The sequence below is a fragment of the Anarrhichthys ocellatus genome, unplaced genomic scaffold, assembly GCF_004355925.1.
Source record: "Anarrhichthys ocellatus isolate YVR2014 unplaced genomic scaffold, GSC_Weel_1.0 scaffold4, whole genome shotgun sequence".
NCBI lineage: Eukaryota > Metazoa > Chordata > Actinopteri > Perciformes > Anarhichadidae > Anarrhichthys > Anarrhichthys ocellatus.
In genome coordinates this window covers 11510175-11526512 of record NW_022280034.1, presented here as the reverse complement: position 1 = coordinate 11526512, position 16338 = coordinate 11510175, and the positions used below count along the sequence as shown (strand labels likewise).

Sequence of the window (16338 nt, the reverse complement as noted above, 5' to 3'; positions counted from 1 at the left end):
TGACACATTTAATGCCCATTGATAACATTCCTCAGGCCTGACAAACATGTCCTTATTAGTTACTTTCAGGTGCTTATTTCTAAGACTTGTAAGTGACAGAAAACAAGAAATGATCTTCAAAGAGTTGACTCATTTCATATAGTATTTATAATATTGTCTGATTGCACTTGGCTTGTTGAGAAGCTGCTAGAATTACCTTCCAGGTGACCTCTCTTAAGAGCATTTTTGTGAATCATGCCCATGGTTACTTCAGGCCAGGCCCGCCTGTCGTCTCCTCTACTACCTTGATATATTCAGTCGGCTCACTAATACTCTGCCAGATCAATCACGTGTACATCTGATTGCTACCATGATAATATTGTGCAACAATAACATCATTGTGTTGTTAGGGTTTCATTATATATATATATATATATATATATATATATATATATATATTAAAAAAGGTTTAACACCGTTGTTAATGGCGTAACATGGGCGTTAACAGTGGGACTCTTGGACAGTCTTTCAATCGGTCTAATATAGTGTGAATGTGGACCTTACCCCCCCCCCCCCTTTTTTTTTTTTTTTTTTTTTTTTTTTTATTCCTTACAAAAAGTGAGAGGGACGCAGAAGACAGAAACACCAGGAAGTAACATTCTGGCAAGATTTGACCCTAGGCCAGCAGGGGTACACGTGGAAGGGTGGGGGTGTCACCATGTCTCAACAGAGGAATAGTTTTGTCCAACTCCCTGCTTGAAACAGTCAGATTGTTATGCAGGGATTGGATTGGATGTTTCGTGAGAGAGGGGTTTGGTCAATTACTCTGGTTGCCGAATGGAGGGAACTCGTTCTCGTCATCCAGACAGACGGGGCCCTCGGCGAACTCGTGTTCTGGGATAACCTCACCCTTCTGGGCTCCGCCTTCCTCAGAGTAACCTGGGGAGAGAAGGGAGGAGGAAAAGAAGGTCTTTGTGGCCAGGAGCCATTTGAGAAGATAAAAACTAATTTGAAGAGTTTCTGGAGTTGCGTAACAATATTTAAAACCTCACGACATTTAGTATAAGAGCTAGAGTAATAAAGTCCACGGTAGGTTTTAAGAAGTAACTGAGACGTATCAAGTTAAGAATCTTGGAAAGGTTTTGATTAGGAGTGCTGTACCCATGAGAGTGGTGGAGGAGGGCGGGGTTGAAGGGAGAGCCACAGTGGCAGCGTATGATTGGCTGGCTGGTTCGGGAGAGACATCCTCCGGATTCTCCTCTTCCTTCTGTTCCACCTGCTCCTCGCTGGAGTCAAACAGCCTGCACGGACAGGGAAGACAAAGGCATCACAACACCCGACTCACTGTGAGAAAACAAGCCGAAACCAATGCCACATTCTACAGCTGCAATCTGCAAAAAACTAAAAGAAGTTATGATATGTTTGATGCAGCTCACTAAGACATACACACCTGTGCTTTTGGATGAGGACGCACTCGCCTCCGTCCTGTGGATCCACATTATAAATGTAGAGACACCCGTCTGAGGAAGCCACCAGCAGGCGAGGGAGCTTCTGAATCCTGACAAGCAAAAACACAACGTGCATTTACAACACATAAATACACCTCTTAAAAAAACATCCCTCTCCCGTCTCGCTCTGCCTTACGTAGCGAGGGCGCTGATGTTCTTCAGGCCGAACATGTTGAGTCGCACTGTGGCGAAGGCTCTGTCTTGATGCATCATGTCGGACACCTGGGTGGGCAAGTAGGTGCTGGCCGCTGTGAACATTTTGCCCATGTACGCAGACCATGTGGGAGACTCCTCGTCTTGACTGGAAGGAAACAACGTGGGCCAGAGTTGAAGTTGCCAACGTGAGTTAATCACCACTGGAGACATTCAGATTTCTTTCTGTGATACTGGATTTTTACATAGTAAGCCACTTGGTTGAATTAATGGAAAACACTACTGGGGTGCTTTACATCAGAAATACAGCAGAGGGTGCTGGTCCTTCCATGCATTGTTCTTTTCTGAGCCATGCAAGGTTCAGAAAAGGACAATGTGTGGGAAGCAGACTTTTTATACAGAGGAATCCCTTGTTACTGTAATATTAGAACATTTTACCAGAGATTTTTCTTTTTTCAAAGTCTGCAAATAACCGGCTTTATTTTTGATCTGGATGAAAGTACCAGCTGTATCATCACATTGTTTTTAAGCTAGTTAGTCAAGTAAGTAATTGATTGACAGAAAACAAAGCAGTGAATTATTAATTGTGTGTGTGTGTGTGTGTGTGTGTGTGTGTGTGTGTGTGTTTACCTGGGGCTGTGCTGCTCCAGTTTAAAGATATGGACTGTCTCAGTGTTGCTGGAGGCGCACAGGAACTGGGCGTCGGCGCTGAAGGACAATGAACTGATGCTAACATATCTGCCACCGACGAGAGACGGAAAAGAATGAAACAGTTATGATTAGATGTACGTTTCTATTGAAAAACACATGCACATAATTGATTTTTAAAAAAAAACAGATTTATCCACAAGACCACATTTAGCCCAAATGTAGACTCTTGTCCATGTTTTTACATGGCACCTAGTGTGTGTGTGCGTGTGTGTGAGTGAAAACAGCCTCTCTGAGTCTAATGTTTCATCCTTGTCTTAATCACAATGTCCTAATCACTGATACTCCGTCGCTGACACTGGAAGCGGCACAGTGCATTCACAACACACTACCATTGGCTACTGAGCAGCAGGAGTTGTCTTACTAACCTGAATGGTAACTGTTGAGTAATAGGAGGTGTCATTTAAACTGCTGACCTTCTGTCGCCTCTCTGTCATGTCTGACACGCAACCACCATGAATCATCTTGTCCACAGCGTGCTTTGTTAATACTTTCTCCTTGAAATACAGGAAACAATTGTGAGCGCTAACCTTTTCATGCCTCTGCGGAATTCAAACAGTCTCTGTCCTTCAGGAACGCTGAAGACTCTGATAACGGTGCCCTGTAGAGGAGAAAGTGGTCAGACGGAGGCTGGTGGGCGATGAAACAGAAGGAGGGATAAAAAAAAGAAAGAAAGAAAGAAGGAGTCCTCACCTTCTCTGAAGCGCTGGCCAGTTTGGTGCCAGAGCCATTGAAGGTGAGGGCCGCCAGGGGACTGTCGTGGGCTTGGATCAGCGTCAGGGTGCTCTGAAGGGGCAAATACATTTATTTTAAAGGGACAGGACAACAGCGGCAATGTTTTTGCTTTCCTTTGCTGCTCTGTTAGAGTTGAATGTGGCCTCACCAGGTTGTTGGCGTCGTAGACGGTGATCTCTCCGATGGTGGCGCTGCCAGGGTATGCCAGGTAGGAGTTACTGTGGTTGACGGAGAGAGCGCAAAGGCCTACAAGGGAGCACAGTGGAGGATTAAGGCACTCTTCTCTTTCTTCTTTGTTTTGATTTTCCTGTCTTTTATTCTTATAAAGTATGTAAAGTAAGTATTTTGCCAGTTGCTTCACAATGGAGCAACACATGTGCCATCTGTGAGGGTCTATTATTTGTCAAGTATGGTCCTGAAAACTCCCAAATCAAACAAACTGCATGTCAACACAATATTGAGCGAACTTATTTTTTATTTTTTGCAAATGCATGGTTTGAGTATCTTTAAATATAAGACGACATTGGCACTGTGCACCCTCGCAAGTTCAAATGGTGCCGGTATGGCCAGTAGCTTAACGTGGCTAATATTAGCAACGGTCTTCGACAACTGACATTGCTGAGTCAGTAATGCTGGCTTTAGGACTCCTCTCTGCTTGTGCTACTGTTACACTATGTGTGATAGCATTCAGCATTATCCTGTAAATGTCACTAGTGGCCTCTATTCAGCAAAAGTTGCATATTGTTGCTTCAAAGTGAGGTAATTAAGATTTTATAATTAAGGTTCTATAGGAATCAATGTGCACACTTTTTTACATGGTCTGTACACAGATATCTGTATAGCAGCTTGAGTGTACCTGTGGGGTTGGTGGGTGTGTTCAGCAGGGTTTTGAGTAGTTTCATGTCTTTGATATTGTGGATGTAGACCGATTCCTCCAGGCACACCACCAGCCGCTGAGGTAACAGTGACAGACGTAGAGATCAACGTAAATGAATAAACTATAACGTCGCACAAATTTAGAAGTAACAGCTTTGAGGATTACAGGTAGAGAAAGATCCGTTTCCCGTTTTTTACCTGTCTGTTGAGCCGGACGGAGAGGATGTTGTTGGAGTAGCTGTAGTTACAAATCTCGGTGCCTTTCTTGAAGTGGTAAACGTTCATTCGCCGTGGCATGGACAGACTGACCACCACCACCAGGCTGCTGGAGAACAGTCGCTCCACGATGTAAACGTCTGGACACTCTACTGGGAGAGGGACGAGTGAAAGGCCGTGGATATGGATTGCATACTTTCACACAGAAAAAGCCATGAATGCAAATACAATACATTCTGTTGTCACTCCCTTTACTCCAATTTCCTGCACTTAAATTACAAATGACAATGGCTTCACTGCTATCATGCTCAGCTACCAAACCACGTTAGCTCCACTTTAATAGAAACTGTCAGTCCCTCGACAGGGAGTGCATTATCGAGCTCACACTTCCTTTAAACATTCTCTTTCATTGTTGCTATTGAGAATCACAACATTTCCTGTGTTGACCCTCTGCACGCAGAAGAGCAAACATGTTGCGGCCTGTCTGAGCCGTTGTATGACCAAGGTGTACCAGACCACAGCTCAAATAACACTGAGTAGACTTCTGTCACTCTGCAGTAATGTCGCCTTGGGGCGGGGATGCTGCGGTGGCACAATGTACTGGATTTGTAGATGTGTCTGCATTATAAGACATTATACACTTCCTGTCACTTTAACTTTTAAGGACTACTGCACAGAGTGAAGTGTCCATCTTACCTCCCTCATGGATGCAGTCCAGTTTGTCCACAGCAGTGACTGAGAAGAGCCGGTAGCCGGTCTTGGTGCCCACTGACAGAGAACTACAATAAAAGCACACAGGTTACACACACATACACACACACACACAAAATACCAACATTTGCTGTCAACATTTGAATACACATAAAGTCTCCTATTGTTGCAGTAAAATAATCCCAAAGAAGCATTTTTATTTGTTTGGTATTACTAGAACAGATTAGTGAATGGATTTGGTTAAAAGGAATTGCTTGCTATTGAAAACACGCATGTTCAATCCCTACTGTAGCACTGCACAAAACGGGCTAAAATCTCCTAAAATCGATGTAATGGATGCTATATGCCACTGGCTCTAATGACTGTCATGATCAAACTTACAGTCGCATGAGCTGAGGGGACTTCTTTACGCTATTGATAACTGAACTATCAATCGTCATGGTTGAGTAGTAGCATGAGGCCAATGTATGTCTGTTACTGACAGGAGGCGGTCACCAGGTCAGATCCAGGCTTTACCCTCATCCGAGGAGGGTCGTCATCTGTGTCATGATTTCTTCTAGACTGTCTCATCTTGCTGTAACGCAGCTCCCATTGAAATCTATTAATACCCCCCCCCCAGGAAGCTTGCCTTAATTTATCATGGTTGAAGTTGATCAAACACGATGACAAAGAGACACGACTGTTGACTGTTCGTCCACCTGCTTAGCTTTATAATCAGAGCCACATGATGTGTGTATGTAAGGGGACACGCCTGTGTTCTGCTGGATTTATCTGTTACTTAATAAACCCTAAACATGGGTCAGTGGACATCTATAACACAGGTGTGAGTCGTCAAAATTATTGGAGTAAAAAAAAACATTACACAGGGACCTCTGACTGTAAATTTGCCTTCAATAATATTGCTATAACCTGAATATGAACCTATTATGGTGTGTTAACTGGTGTACAGAAGAAGGTAAGACGGAAACTTGCATTAAGTTGTGTCTTATTACACAATAGATAGACGTTTCGTTACTAATTGTCTAGTTTAACGTTCAACGGACCTACTTTACTTCAGGACTAATCTAGAAGTTGTCATGCCTAGAAGCTCTTGGTTTCAGTTTGGACGCACACACACACGACTCCCTGATTGTTGGCGCTATTACCAAGCGTGACAGAAAACAAACCGGGGTATGGAAATGCGACTGAAAATAATTATGCAACAGTCAGGTGCAGCAAGGTGATTTGAGTTCAAGCTGGGCCCGGCCCGCAGGTCGCTTACGTGGTGTCCTGGTTAAACGAGGCGCAGATGAAGGCTCGCTGCAGATCGGTGCCGTCCGCTGCGTCCTGGGACTCCTGGGACTCCATCGGAGGCGCCGAATTCCCTCTCCTCCTGCCGACCGAGTTTGGTTGGCCTTGGGGCTCGGGTCGATTCCCCGCCGGAACCCGCTTCCCCCCTCCTCTGCCCCCCGACTCCAAGCGCCACGCTCACACTCTTCGGGGAGAGGAATGTCCGGGCAAGACCGACTCAGATGGCACACATCACACACCGAGTCAACAACCCAGCTTTAAACAGGATAAAAGATAAACGATAACACCTCCTTAATGTGCCGTTCCCCTTGAGTCGGTCGACACTGTTGTTATTGTGTTATTAACTTCCAATATCCACACGGTAAAACAAAAACAGCTGATGGGTGGATGCGCCAATTTGAGGTGCATGCTGATTGGCTGGTGGTAACATGTTAGCCCTCCTTTCCGGCGTTTCCATTGGTCGAGCCGTTTAAAGCCTCTTGTTGATTTGACACAAGAGTTGCCAATAACACAGGAGCCGCCTATTCAGCGGAAAAGGCGGTTGATTGGCTAATTACACGTTCAGTCTTGTCACGAGGAATTGTTTTCATGATTTCATTGGACGAGCGACGTATCAAGCTTTTCTTACTGCTCGCTCGAGCAGCGACACACCAACAACCCTGGGAGAGATGTGCAACTGCTACACAAAGATATTCCGGTGATTTAAAACAAATTATTATGTTTTTGTTTATGTTAACTTGCCTCTACGTACATGTATTTATTCATACGATTATGTTTACGTAGCTTACCCAAATACAGGTATTACATTTTTATATTTTATATTTCTTACCCTATTGTTTTAATTTTATTTACCTGTACCATGAATGCTGCTGTAGCGAAAAAATGCCCCCTTGCGAGATTAATAAAGTAACTATCTATCTATCTATCTATCTATCTATCTATCTATCTATCCAAATAGTTAACCTGAAATTGTATACATATATTAGGCCACAGACAAACCCTTTATGTAGCCTATTTTTATGAATTATGTCGCCCCTTGTCAGTGGCGGAAAGTAAAGTACATGTACTGTTCTATTTTATTGTAATTTATATGTTACTTTATACTTGTACTCTACATATCGTAGAGACATAGTACTTTTTACTTCATGATCATCTTATCAAATGTGATGATTTATTACAGATTTAACTACCCAACATAATATAAATCACTCAAATTAGCTGCATTTCGACCAGCCACAATGTTAGAATACTGCGTGGACATTAATATATCGGTAATAATATTATATATAATACTATAATTATGACAGGGGCCGTATTTCTGTTTGATTACATTTGTACATGATGTTGTAAGTCCATGCACGCTGCAGTGAGCCAGGAGGTCTAAATAAAGACAACACTGAGAGATTCCTGTTATCAGGCTAATTTTTAATCAGATATAAATCGATTTTTTTCTTCTTCTCAATTCTAAACTATTTCCTTGACGTCACGGTTTCCGTGCGGTCTCCTTTAAGGTTGCCAGGGGTGACGGGCTCACATGTCAGAACGAGGAGAATTGACGTCAGTGACGGCCGTTGATTGGTTCTCAGCCGTATCCGGTGGGGCAACGGTCCAGGGCTCGGAAAAAAATCGAAGCGCGGAGGATCTGGTAACGGTACGCTCTGAGAAATATCATCCATCCCGAGTCGCTATCGAAGGGCTCGGCAGGAATTTACAGTTTCTTGTGAGTATTCGCGCTGTTTCCGCTCGTCTGTCGCGTGACCTCTGGATAGGTGAAATTTGTTTCCTTCGTCTCGCGTTTGTTTATGATAGAACTCAAGATGGCGTCATTGGAGGAGAGCTTTGCCTTTGCACCGAGCTAGCCAGCTAGGCATCAAAACTAGACTCACTCTTTGACACAACGTAGGCCGAAGACAGTTCAGCGAACGTACGGAACAGGAAGTATTCACATATTTGGTGTTTATTGGGTATTACAATGTAGGGTGGGTAGCTTTTCCGTGTCAGTCTGTTTGCTGTAAGTTATTGGGCTGCAGCCGTCAGCCTCCTCATGAAGCCTTCCTGACCTAGACGGTGTTGCAGACAGGGCATTTGCTTCATACTGTCTCTAAAGGCGGTAACATTTACTCACTTTGTAACCCGTTAGATGCGTTATTATCCCCCATCCTCCAGCACAGCCCGTTGTCACTTTTTCAGCAAGGTCATTTGTGAATCACTGTGTTTTCTCTAATTTAATTGACAGCTTCTGAGTAGACAACAGAGGTTACGCTGCAGCTCAGTAACTACATCACAAAATGTACATGTTAATTATATACTTTCACTACCTACAATATTTAAACTAAAATGTACTGATGATGTGTGGCAGAAGATTCCTGTTGTTAAGTCTGCAGTCTCTTAATTTATCCGATCTGGTTGGAAAACAGTATGATTTGTGTCTTAGTTATAGGTTTAGATGAAAGCAAGCCTGTCAAGTTTCCACCATGAGTGTAAGTTAGTTGCATAAAGGTTGTGTCAGCCTCATCTTTGATATCAAGACCAGTAATCTCCACTGGGCCTAGTCAGATTGGGAAATGATCCGAAGCCTATTATACTTATGCACATGCATGATACTCTTGCAAGGACAGGATGGCTCGGTCTGTTTACTCAACAAAAAAAAAATTGCACATGTTGGTTCCACAGGCCTTCCTGTTCTAGACAACACAGCTTGATCGAGCTCAGAGCTCTCCGAAGAAGCCTGTATCGGGCTGATCACATGATCTGGGATCTGCTATTTTGCTCAGTAGCAGCATTGTGTCCTGAGATGTTGAAAACCCCAAAAGCAAGTGCACTTGCTTTTTTATGGTTTGATCTGTTTCGCAAGCGGGATTGATTCACTGGCCTTCATTTCACCCTTTGCCTAAAATGAGGGCCTTGTGTATGATGCTGCTTCTTTTGATAGAGGGCTCCTTTCAGGCCGGTTGACAAAAAGTCAAGTTGTTTTGAGTAAATAAACTTTTGTTGTCTGTGGCCAGATACGTGTGATCGCATCACATGACCCGTTTTCACCGCTGACACTAAGAACCACTCGGCCTCCTTAGTGCCAGAACACCCCCCCCCCCCCCCTCCCCCATCTCTCTATGCCTTCACACCCTGGTCCTATTTCTCTCACATTCTTCGGTTTTCTTTATGTCCATTTCTTATCACGACACACACAGTCCTCCCCCCTGCTACAGTGCTACTCTTCTGGCTAATCCTGTGACTCCCAAATTGTGCAGAGATGATCTGAAACTATGCCCCCCCTCCCCCGTTACTGTCCATTCTCTCCAGTAAAAAAGGTTAGAGGTCACAGAGCAGGGTTGTGGTTGTCGTCATGGCATCTGGAAGTACGAGCAGCGAGGAGGAGCGGAGCCTGAGGGAGTGTGAGCAGTACGTGCAGAAACACAACATTCAACAGCTGCTGAAGGACTGCATTGTCCAGCTGTGCACCTCCAGGCCGGACAGGCCCATGGCCTTCCTCAGGGAGTACTTCGAGAGGCTGGAGAAGGTTTGTGTCCGTGCTTTTTTTTTTTTTTGGGTTGTCCTTATTGGTCAGTGGGCAGAAGGCAGATTGATATATATATATATAAAATTACACCAGACAGTTACTGTCTCATAAGTCAGCTGATAATTGCCATCATAAACTGTATTTATGTACACTCGGGTCAGATTTCCTTTTTATTTTATCTGGCAAAAAACAACACATGACAGTGGATGTCAACGATGAAGCAACTTCTCATTTAGCCTGAAGCACTTTATTTTTCTGTGATGCCAACAATAAGTATGATAATCATGTTTGGCTTGAAAGCTTCTATAACTTTTATTTTTTTCATCATCGGGTCTGAGAACAGCAGCTTGGCTTGGAAACGCGTGGCAATAACAAAACCATGTTTGTAACATTAACAGCAAGCTCATTGGCTTTATTTTCAGTTGTTTGTGTGTGGTGCTCACTCTGTAACTAGTGAACAAATCACTGCATTACAGGATTTTTGTATAAATATGCTTTGGGCAGGATTTTGGACTTCCCAAGTGTACATTTACACTTTGATGAGGCTTGTGGAAGCCATGTTCTAATATCTACATCTAGAAAGATGCACTCATAACTAGATACTATCTCACTAGCTTACTAATTTGAGGTAGGAGCTATTTTGGAATTACTTGGAGTGTCTTTTACAGCTCATCATCCACTTTTAAATTATCAGATTTTTTTCAGATGCTCACTTGACCGTAACATTTACATCATCATGGAGAATATTAGCTTTACCAAAACATAGAACATAGAACTTGGCTGGAAATAGTTTTCCTACATACTTAAACATTATACATATTTGGAGTCTCTGAGTTGACTCCCCAGGCGGTCTGATGGCTACAAAAACACACTGGATGACTTAAGGAGGAACGTCAGACGTCATTTTTAGTTGTGCTTTAAATTGAACACTCGAGTTAACATGGTTTTCATTTAAAATGTGTTTTGGATTTGTCTGTTTATGGCACTTTCTGTAGCACTTTATTGCACAAAAAGTGTATTTTCAAATGACCAATGACTTAACTTGGATGAAACTGCAGCAGCTTAAGACCTCCATCCCCTTCTCCCTCCTCCAGGAGGAGGCCAAGCAGATTCAGAACCAGCAGAAGGCCAGCAGTTCCCGTTCAGACTCGCGCGACGAGGAGGTCTCTCCGCCCATGAACCCGGTGGTAAAGGGCCGCCGGCGGAGAGGAGCCTTCAGCGCGGAGGTCTACACAGAGGAGGATGCCGCCTCATATGTCAGAAAGGTAGAAGTGCACGTGTGCAAGCAGCTTACAAGAGTGTCGCAACACTGATGCTATCAGTGTTAGGAGAAGTTGCGTGACGTCTTTGTGGTGTGTGTTCTCAGGTCATTCCAAAAGACTACAAGACGATGGCAGCCTTGGCCAAAGCTATTGAAAAGAACGTGCTCTTCTCACACCTGGACGACAATGAGAGGAGGTACCTGTTTGTCCTTTTGTTGTTGTTGTTTTTTTTTTTTAAATGGCTTTATTGTAATTGTGTAACTGTTCAGCTGGTCATCTCACAACTCTGCTCCTTTCCAGTGACATATTTGATGCAATGTTTCCAGTCACCTACATCGCTGGGGAAACGGTTATCTTGCAGGGTAGGACGACATATTCTCAGTGATTAACGTTTATCCAAATCCCAGCATGTCCTCGTGTGACGCTAACGGTCTCCTTGTATGCACCCAGGTGACGAAGGGGACAATTTCTATGTTATCGACCAAGGGGAGATGGATGTGAGTGTCTGATCCTCGTCATGATTTGCAAGAAATGTTTTTTATTTATTTTTTACATTTTAACACCTTGGTCTCTACCCCACTAATCTGACAGGTGTACGTGAACAATGAATGGGTGACCAGCATCGGGGAGGGAGGCAGCTTCGGAGAGCTGGCCCTGATATACGGCACCCCGAGGGCGGCCACAGTGAGAGCCAAGACCAACGTCAAGCTGTGGGGCATCGACAGAGACAGCTACAGGAGAATACTCATGGTGAGGAGACATGTTATTAGTATGCGGGTCTGTAATGCAAAAGAAGGACCACTGTTTGTAAAGCTTGGTCGGGAAATGTTTGTCATTAATGACAACACGACTGTCTTTCTCTTCAGGGAAGCACTTTGCGAAAGAGGAAGATGTACGAGGAATTCCTCAGGAAAGTGTCCATTTTAGGTGAGTTCATTTTTCGAATCGGCCTCATCCCAAAACTTAAAAATAGAAGAAGAGACGCGTGTAACTTGTGTTTGGTGCTGAGATTAAAATAACCTCAAAGAGTTTGCTAAAAATATCTCTCCTGAGAAGACAAGAAAACCAAAAACAGGTTCAACCATTCAAATGAGTGGTTTTTTTTCCCCCAGGGTTGTCTGTCACTTCAACTGACTCCTTTCTTCTTTGTCCCCCCCGTCCCCCCCCCTCAGAGTCTCTTGACAAATGGGAGCGTCTGACAGTCGCTGATGCCTTGGAGCCCGTCCAGTTTGAGGATGGACAGAAGATTGTTGTGCAGGGAGAGCCAGGAGATGAGTTCTTCATCATCTTAGAGGTATGTATACATGTATGATCAATAACTTTTCCGTCATGCACACACACGTGTCTTTCTTACATGCTACGTGTGACACTGGATTCTACCTTTGAACTCTGAAGTTTGATCACTCCTATAATTGGCTGTTGGTTTCGTTACATCAAACAGTTCGGTGGTGTCGGAGCCGCTTGATCCACGTTCATGTGTTCGGCTCTTTAAACTCGTGCAACCTGTTTGTTATTCATACATCGTGATGTGAGACTCCCCCTGAACACGCATTTGATCTTTCAACTGAAACGATTAGTCAGTAAGTCGATTAGTCCATCAACAGAAAATGAATTTGCAACTATTTTGATCATCAAAGTAATAAAATGCAACATTGTGACTAAATACCGGCTCCATCTTCTCAAATATGTCAATTTGTTGTTTTTTGTTTTTTTTTGGTCTTACATTTCTGTTGGTGAGATAAATAAAACAATATGAACACAATGTATTTATGATTTTGATGATTTTTTGACAAAATAATTAATCATGAAATTAATCAATAGATTAATCGATCATGATAATAATCATTAGTTGCTGCCACAATTAGTTTTAAAAATGTGTGTGTGTGTGTGTGTGTGTGTCTCAGGGTTCTGCAGCGGTGTTGCAGCGTCGCTCAGAGAACGAGGAGTTTGTGGAGGTGGGGAGATTAGGACCCTCTGACTACTTTGGTAAGCACTCATCACAGCACTTCTTTATTCTTTATTATTTTGTAGTGCTGTTATAAGTAAAAACAAATTGAGAACATTATCTAGTGGCACTAAACGCATGATTAAAAATGTCATTTTATGTTGGTGAAGGATTCATGTTTTATTTGTGTTAGATTGTAAACTGTGTGTGTGTGTGTGTGTGTGTGTGTGTGTGTGTGTGTGTGTGTGTGTGTGTGTGTGTGTGTGTGTCCTCCAGGTGAGATCGCTCTGCTGATGAACCGTCCCCGCGCTGCCACTGTGGTCGCCCGCGGCCCCTTGAAGTGCGTCAAGCTGGACCGGCCCCGCTTCGAGCGCGTCCTGGGTCCCTGTTCAGACATTCTCAAACGTAACATCCAACAGTATAACAGCTTCGTCTCGCTGTCTGTCTGAAGGGGCGTCTCTCTCTCTCTCTCTCCCTCTATCTCTCCACCCGCTCCCTCCTTCCTCCTTTTAGACCCAGGGTCCACCAATGCAATTTGCTTTTTTTTTTGTCACTTTCTTCTTCTTTCTGTTGGCTTTTCTCCCTTTTTTTTGTTTTGTTTTACACACAAAGATAATTTTGTTGTTACCACGCGTCACACTGAGGTGACTTTCAGCCATTCACCAGCGCTTGTACCAGCTGCTGTACGCTACCTTGTAGGCACAGTTACATCACACGTTATATATATGTATTTTGCTGGTTACGCTTTCTTTTTAGACTTAAACGCAGAGCAGGATTGTTAGGAGATCTGAAAGACATTAGCTTCTCAGACTGATGAGACAGGACAATCAAACGTTACGCTATGGCGCTTTTGGTGAATTTGTTGCAGATTTATGTTGAGGAGTGAAGAAAAGAGAGGACTTCTTCTTCCCTGTTTAAGAGTTTCCTTTTTAACCCCGGTTAGCCTGAGTACATCGGAACCTAGAAACTGTAGAAAGCGGGAAGAAAATGATTCACATCAAATTTTATCAGACGTTTTAAAGGTTTATCTATATGATGGTTGTGCTCCTCTTGTTTTTGGTTCCCTTTTGATTGGCACGATGACACGCTGTCGAGTCAGTTTTGCTTAGTTGGAGAGAGCTCATACAACTTAAGGTTTCTATTTTATCGTGCAGCTACCAGGCTAGTGCCAAATGTTTATTATTGTCACAACGCAAAGATGCGTAGCCGTGGAAATGCAATTTGGAGCTCCAAACAGGAAGTAGTTATTACCCTTAGTGTCCTCTTAATCTGTAGATCAACCATACAAGAACTGCCTTGACTACTCTGAGGAAGAAAGGAAGGGGGAAAAAAAACAAAACAAGAGTATTAAGTGTATTTCAGTATTCATTTTTAGTGTATACCAAATAACTTGGTCACTCTTCTGCTATGGTTTGTAATCAAAATGTTATCATAGTATAGTTAAAACCATCATAGTTATATTATTATCAATGACTAAATGATAAACTTATGGTTTTGGAGTGATGGTGAGCTTAAAAAAAAATATGTTTAACTGTCTTTTGTAAACACTTATTTTTCCATAAATTCTATTTTAGGTGTCCAGTGCCACAAAGTAAATAAATGCTCCTTCTTGTCAACTGACAAAAACAGTATGTAATCGTATTGTGTAAAACGTCATGGGTTAAAAACTTTTTAAAAATAGATCAAATGGGTAATTCCAGGTTTATTGAAGTGAAGTCTTGAAAAAAAAAAAAAAACACAAAAAAAAACAAGAAGGTTTCTGGATTTCAGGACACCTGAAGTATTTATGTATTAAAGCATCACAGGTGAGCTGACGGGCAGAGTGAGCAGATATTTATTTAAAACTAGTGTCATTGCTTATTGCCTGTTGAAAAGGTGGCTGTCTTTTCATCAGAGTAGCTTGTGATCTGTTCTCTATGCTTACTTGGCATGATGTTTTAGGCATCCAGTGATCCGGTATGAATGGAAGCGTGTATTTAGAAAAGAAAAAAAACTGCAGTCGTGTGCAGAAGCAGGAACTTTGTCAAATATTTTGGGTTTGTTTCTCCCTAGCTGAACTGCTTCATGACTATTTAGATGGCATAAAATGTTTAAATCTGTTTTTTTTTTTTTTTTTTTTTTTTCTTTTTTTTTTTTTTTTTTTTTTTTTTTTAAAGATCTTTACCAAATCACACTGTTGACTTCTGGATTATAGGCTTAACTCTTCATTCCTGCCTCACTTGTCTGTTACCAGAAATGAACCAGTCGTGTGTTTCTCATTCAGAGCACCGGGACGCGCTTAGAATTGAGAGGCTTGTTTGTACGTCCGAAAAGATTTGATTTTGGTGCCGATTGAAGGGTCGCCAGGTTAGCGAGAAGAGCTTTTCGTCAATGGACGTGAGTAAAATGTACGTTTCTTTACAGTTAAATCGATCATCTGATCCTGATCCACAGGAAGTGACTCCGTTATGGGGCGTGGGTTTGACTCACCTTTTTATCGAAATATTGTTTTTTGTGTAAATAGCAGCATCGTTGGTTTTCTTTTCAAATGTTTAGCCACACTGCAATTGTCCCGGTTTGCCTTAGCTTACCTAACCTGGGCCTACGGTAGTCGTCAGTCACTCCTGCTAGCCCGACCTTCAGTGAGTTTGTTAGGTCTGCAGCGCAGAGCTGCAGGCGATCAGAGGACCATTCTTTTTCTATTCTACCCTGTATTCAGTTTGACCTCCTGTATGTGCAAAGATGTTTATCCTTTTGGTATAGATTGTTCCAGATGGCAGTTTAAGCAATAAAAAAGTAAAAATGATTGATCTCTGTGTCGGGCTTCGTCCTTTTATGTTGCACCTTTTGGCTGTGTTACTGTAGTTGCAATGGTGGTTCCAGTTTAGTTAAGCCATTCCCTCCTATTACTGGAACTGGCTTTTGATTTAACTAGTTCCAACTCACATGGAATTCATCTTAAAGACAAGCTCACTAATATTGGGTTTAGACGGTGTTTTGGTGGCTCTTGAAAACGGATGTACTATTACATCTGTCCACCAGGGGGAAACATGTTGCTGCAGAAAGGCCTTGCACCATCATATATATATAAATAGTCTGGTATATTGTAATCTATGAACACATTTTAAACATGCTGTACTGCTGTTAATGATACTCTATCACTCAGCTTTTCCCTCTTAAGAGGATTTTTATGACTTTAGACATTTTAGGTCATTTTTCCATGCTGCGATATTTTCAAATATTGAGCACAAGTTTTAAACTTCATTATAAACAATTGTACTTGGCTCTGAGGAAACTACCAAAATGCTGCATTAAAATGGTTGCTGTTAGTTACTTAAAGAAGATAATCTGTCATCCTTAATTTTCGACACGGGTTTAAAAATGTGAATTCCTGTTGCTATGTTTTAGTAAGTATATGCTGCAGTATGAAGGTATTTACCTGCGTCACAGAGCACCTTT

At 42.5% G+C, this 16338-nt stretch overlaps 2 protein-coding genes across 3 annotated transcripts; one reads left to right on the top strand and one right to left on the bottom strand.

Moving 5' to 3' along the window:
• Positions 1 to 422: 422 nt before the first annotated feature.
• Positions 423 to 6560, bottom strand: LOC116381277 (WD repeat domain phosphoinositide-interacting protein 1). Of its 2 annotated transcripts, none has more exons than XM_031843304.1 (12): positions 6148 to 6560; positions 4872 to 4954; positions 4158 to 4327; positions 3940 to 4036; positions 3232 to 3329; positions 3042 to 3134; positions 2879 to 2949; positions 2271 to 2378; positions 1624 to 1788; positions 1430 to 1537; positions 1141 to 1280; positions 423 to 918 (listed from the first exon to the last, which is right to left on the bottom strand). In XM_031843304.1, the coding sequence occupies exons 1-12, from the start codon at positions 6231 to 6233 to the stop codon at positions 797 to 799; spliced, it is 1341 nt and encodes a 446-aa protein (XP_031699164.1). In that variant the 5' UTR covers positions 6234 to 6560; the 3' UTR covers positions 423 to 796. The 2 variants fall into 2 exon arrangements, with proteins under 2 accessions (XP_031699164.1, XP_031699165.1); XM_031843305.1 differs by having other exon boundaries at positions 4158 to 4324.
• A 1154-nt stretch (positions 6561 to 7714) lies between these two features.
• On the top strand, positions 7715 to 15687 carry prkar1ab (protein kinase, cAMP-dependent, regulatory, type I, alpha (tissue specific extinguisher 1) b). Its single transcript, XM_031843196.1, has 11 exons — positions 7715 to 7896; positions 9477 to 9693; positions 10788 to 10958; positions 11060 to 11151; positions 11256 to 11317; positions 11406 to 11452; positions 11547 to 11705; positions 11822 to 11882; positions 12128 to 12249; positions 12860 to 12941; positions 13177 to 15687. Exons 2-11 carry the CDS (start codon positions 9520 to 9522, stop codon positions 13347 to 13349), a joined length of 1143 nt encoding a protein of 380 aa, XP_031699056.1. The 5' UTR covers positions 7715 to 7896; positions 9477 to 9519; the 3' UTR covers positions 13350 to 15687.
• The last annotated feature ends 651 nt before the right edge of the window (positions 15688 to 16338 follow it).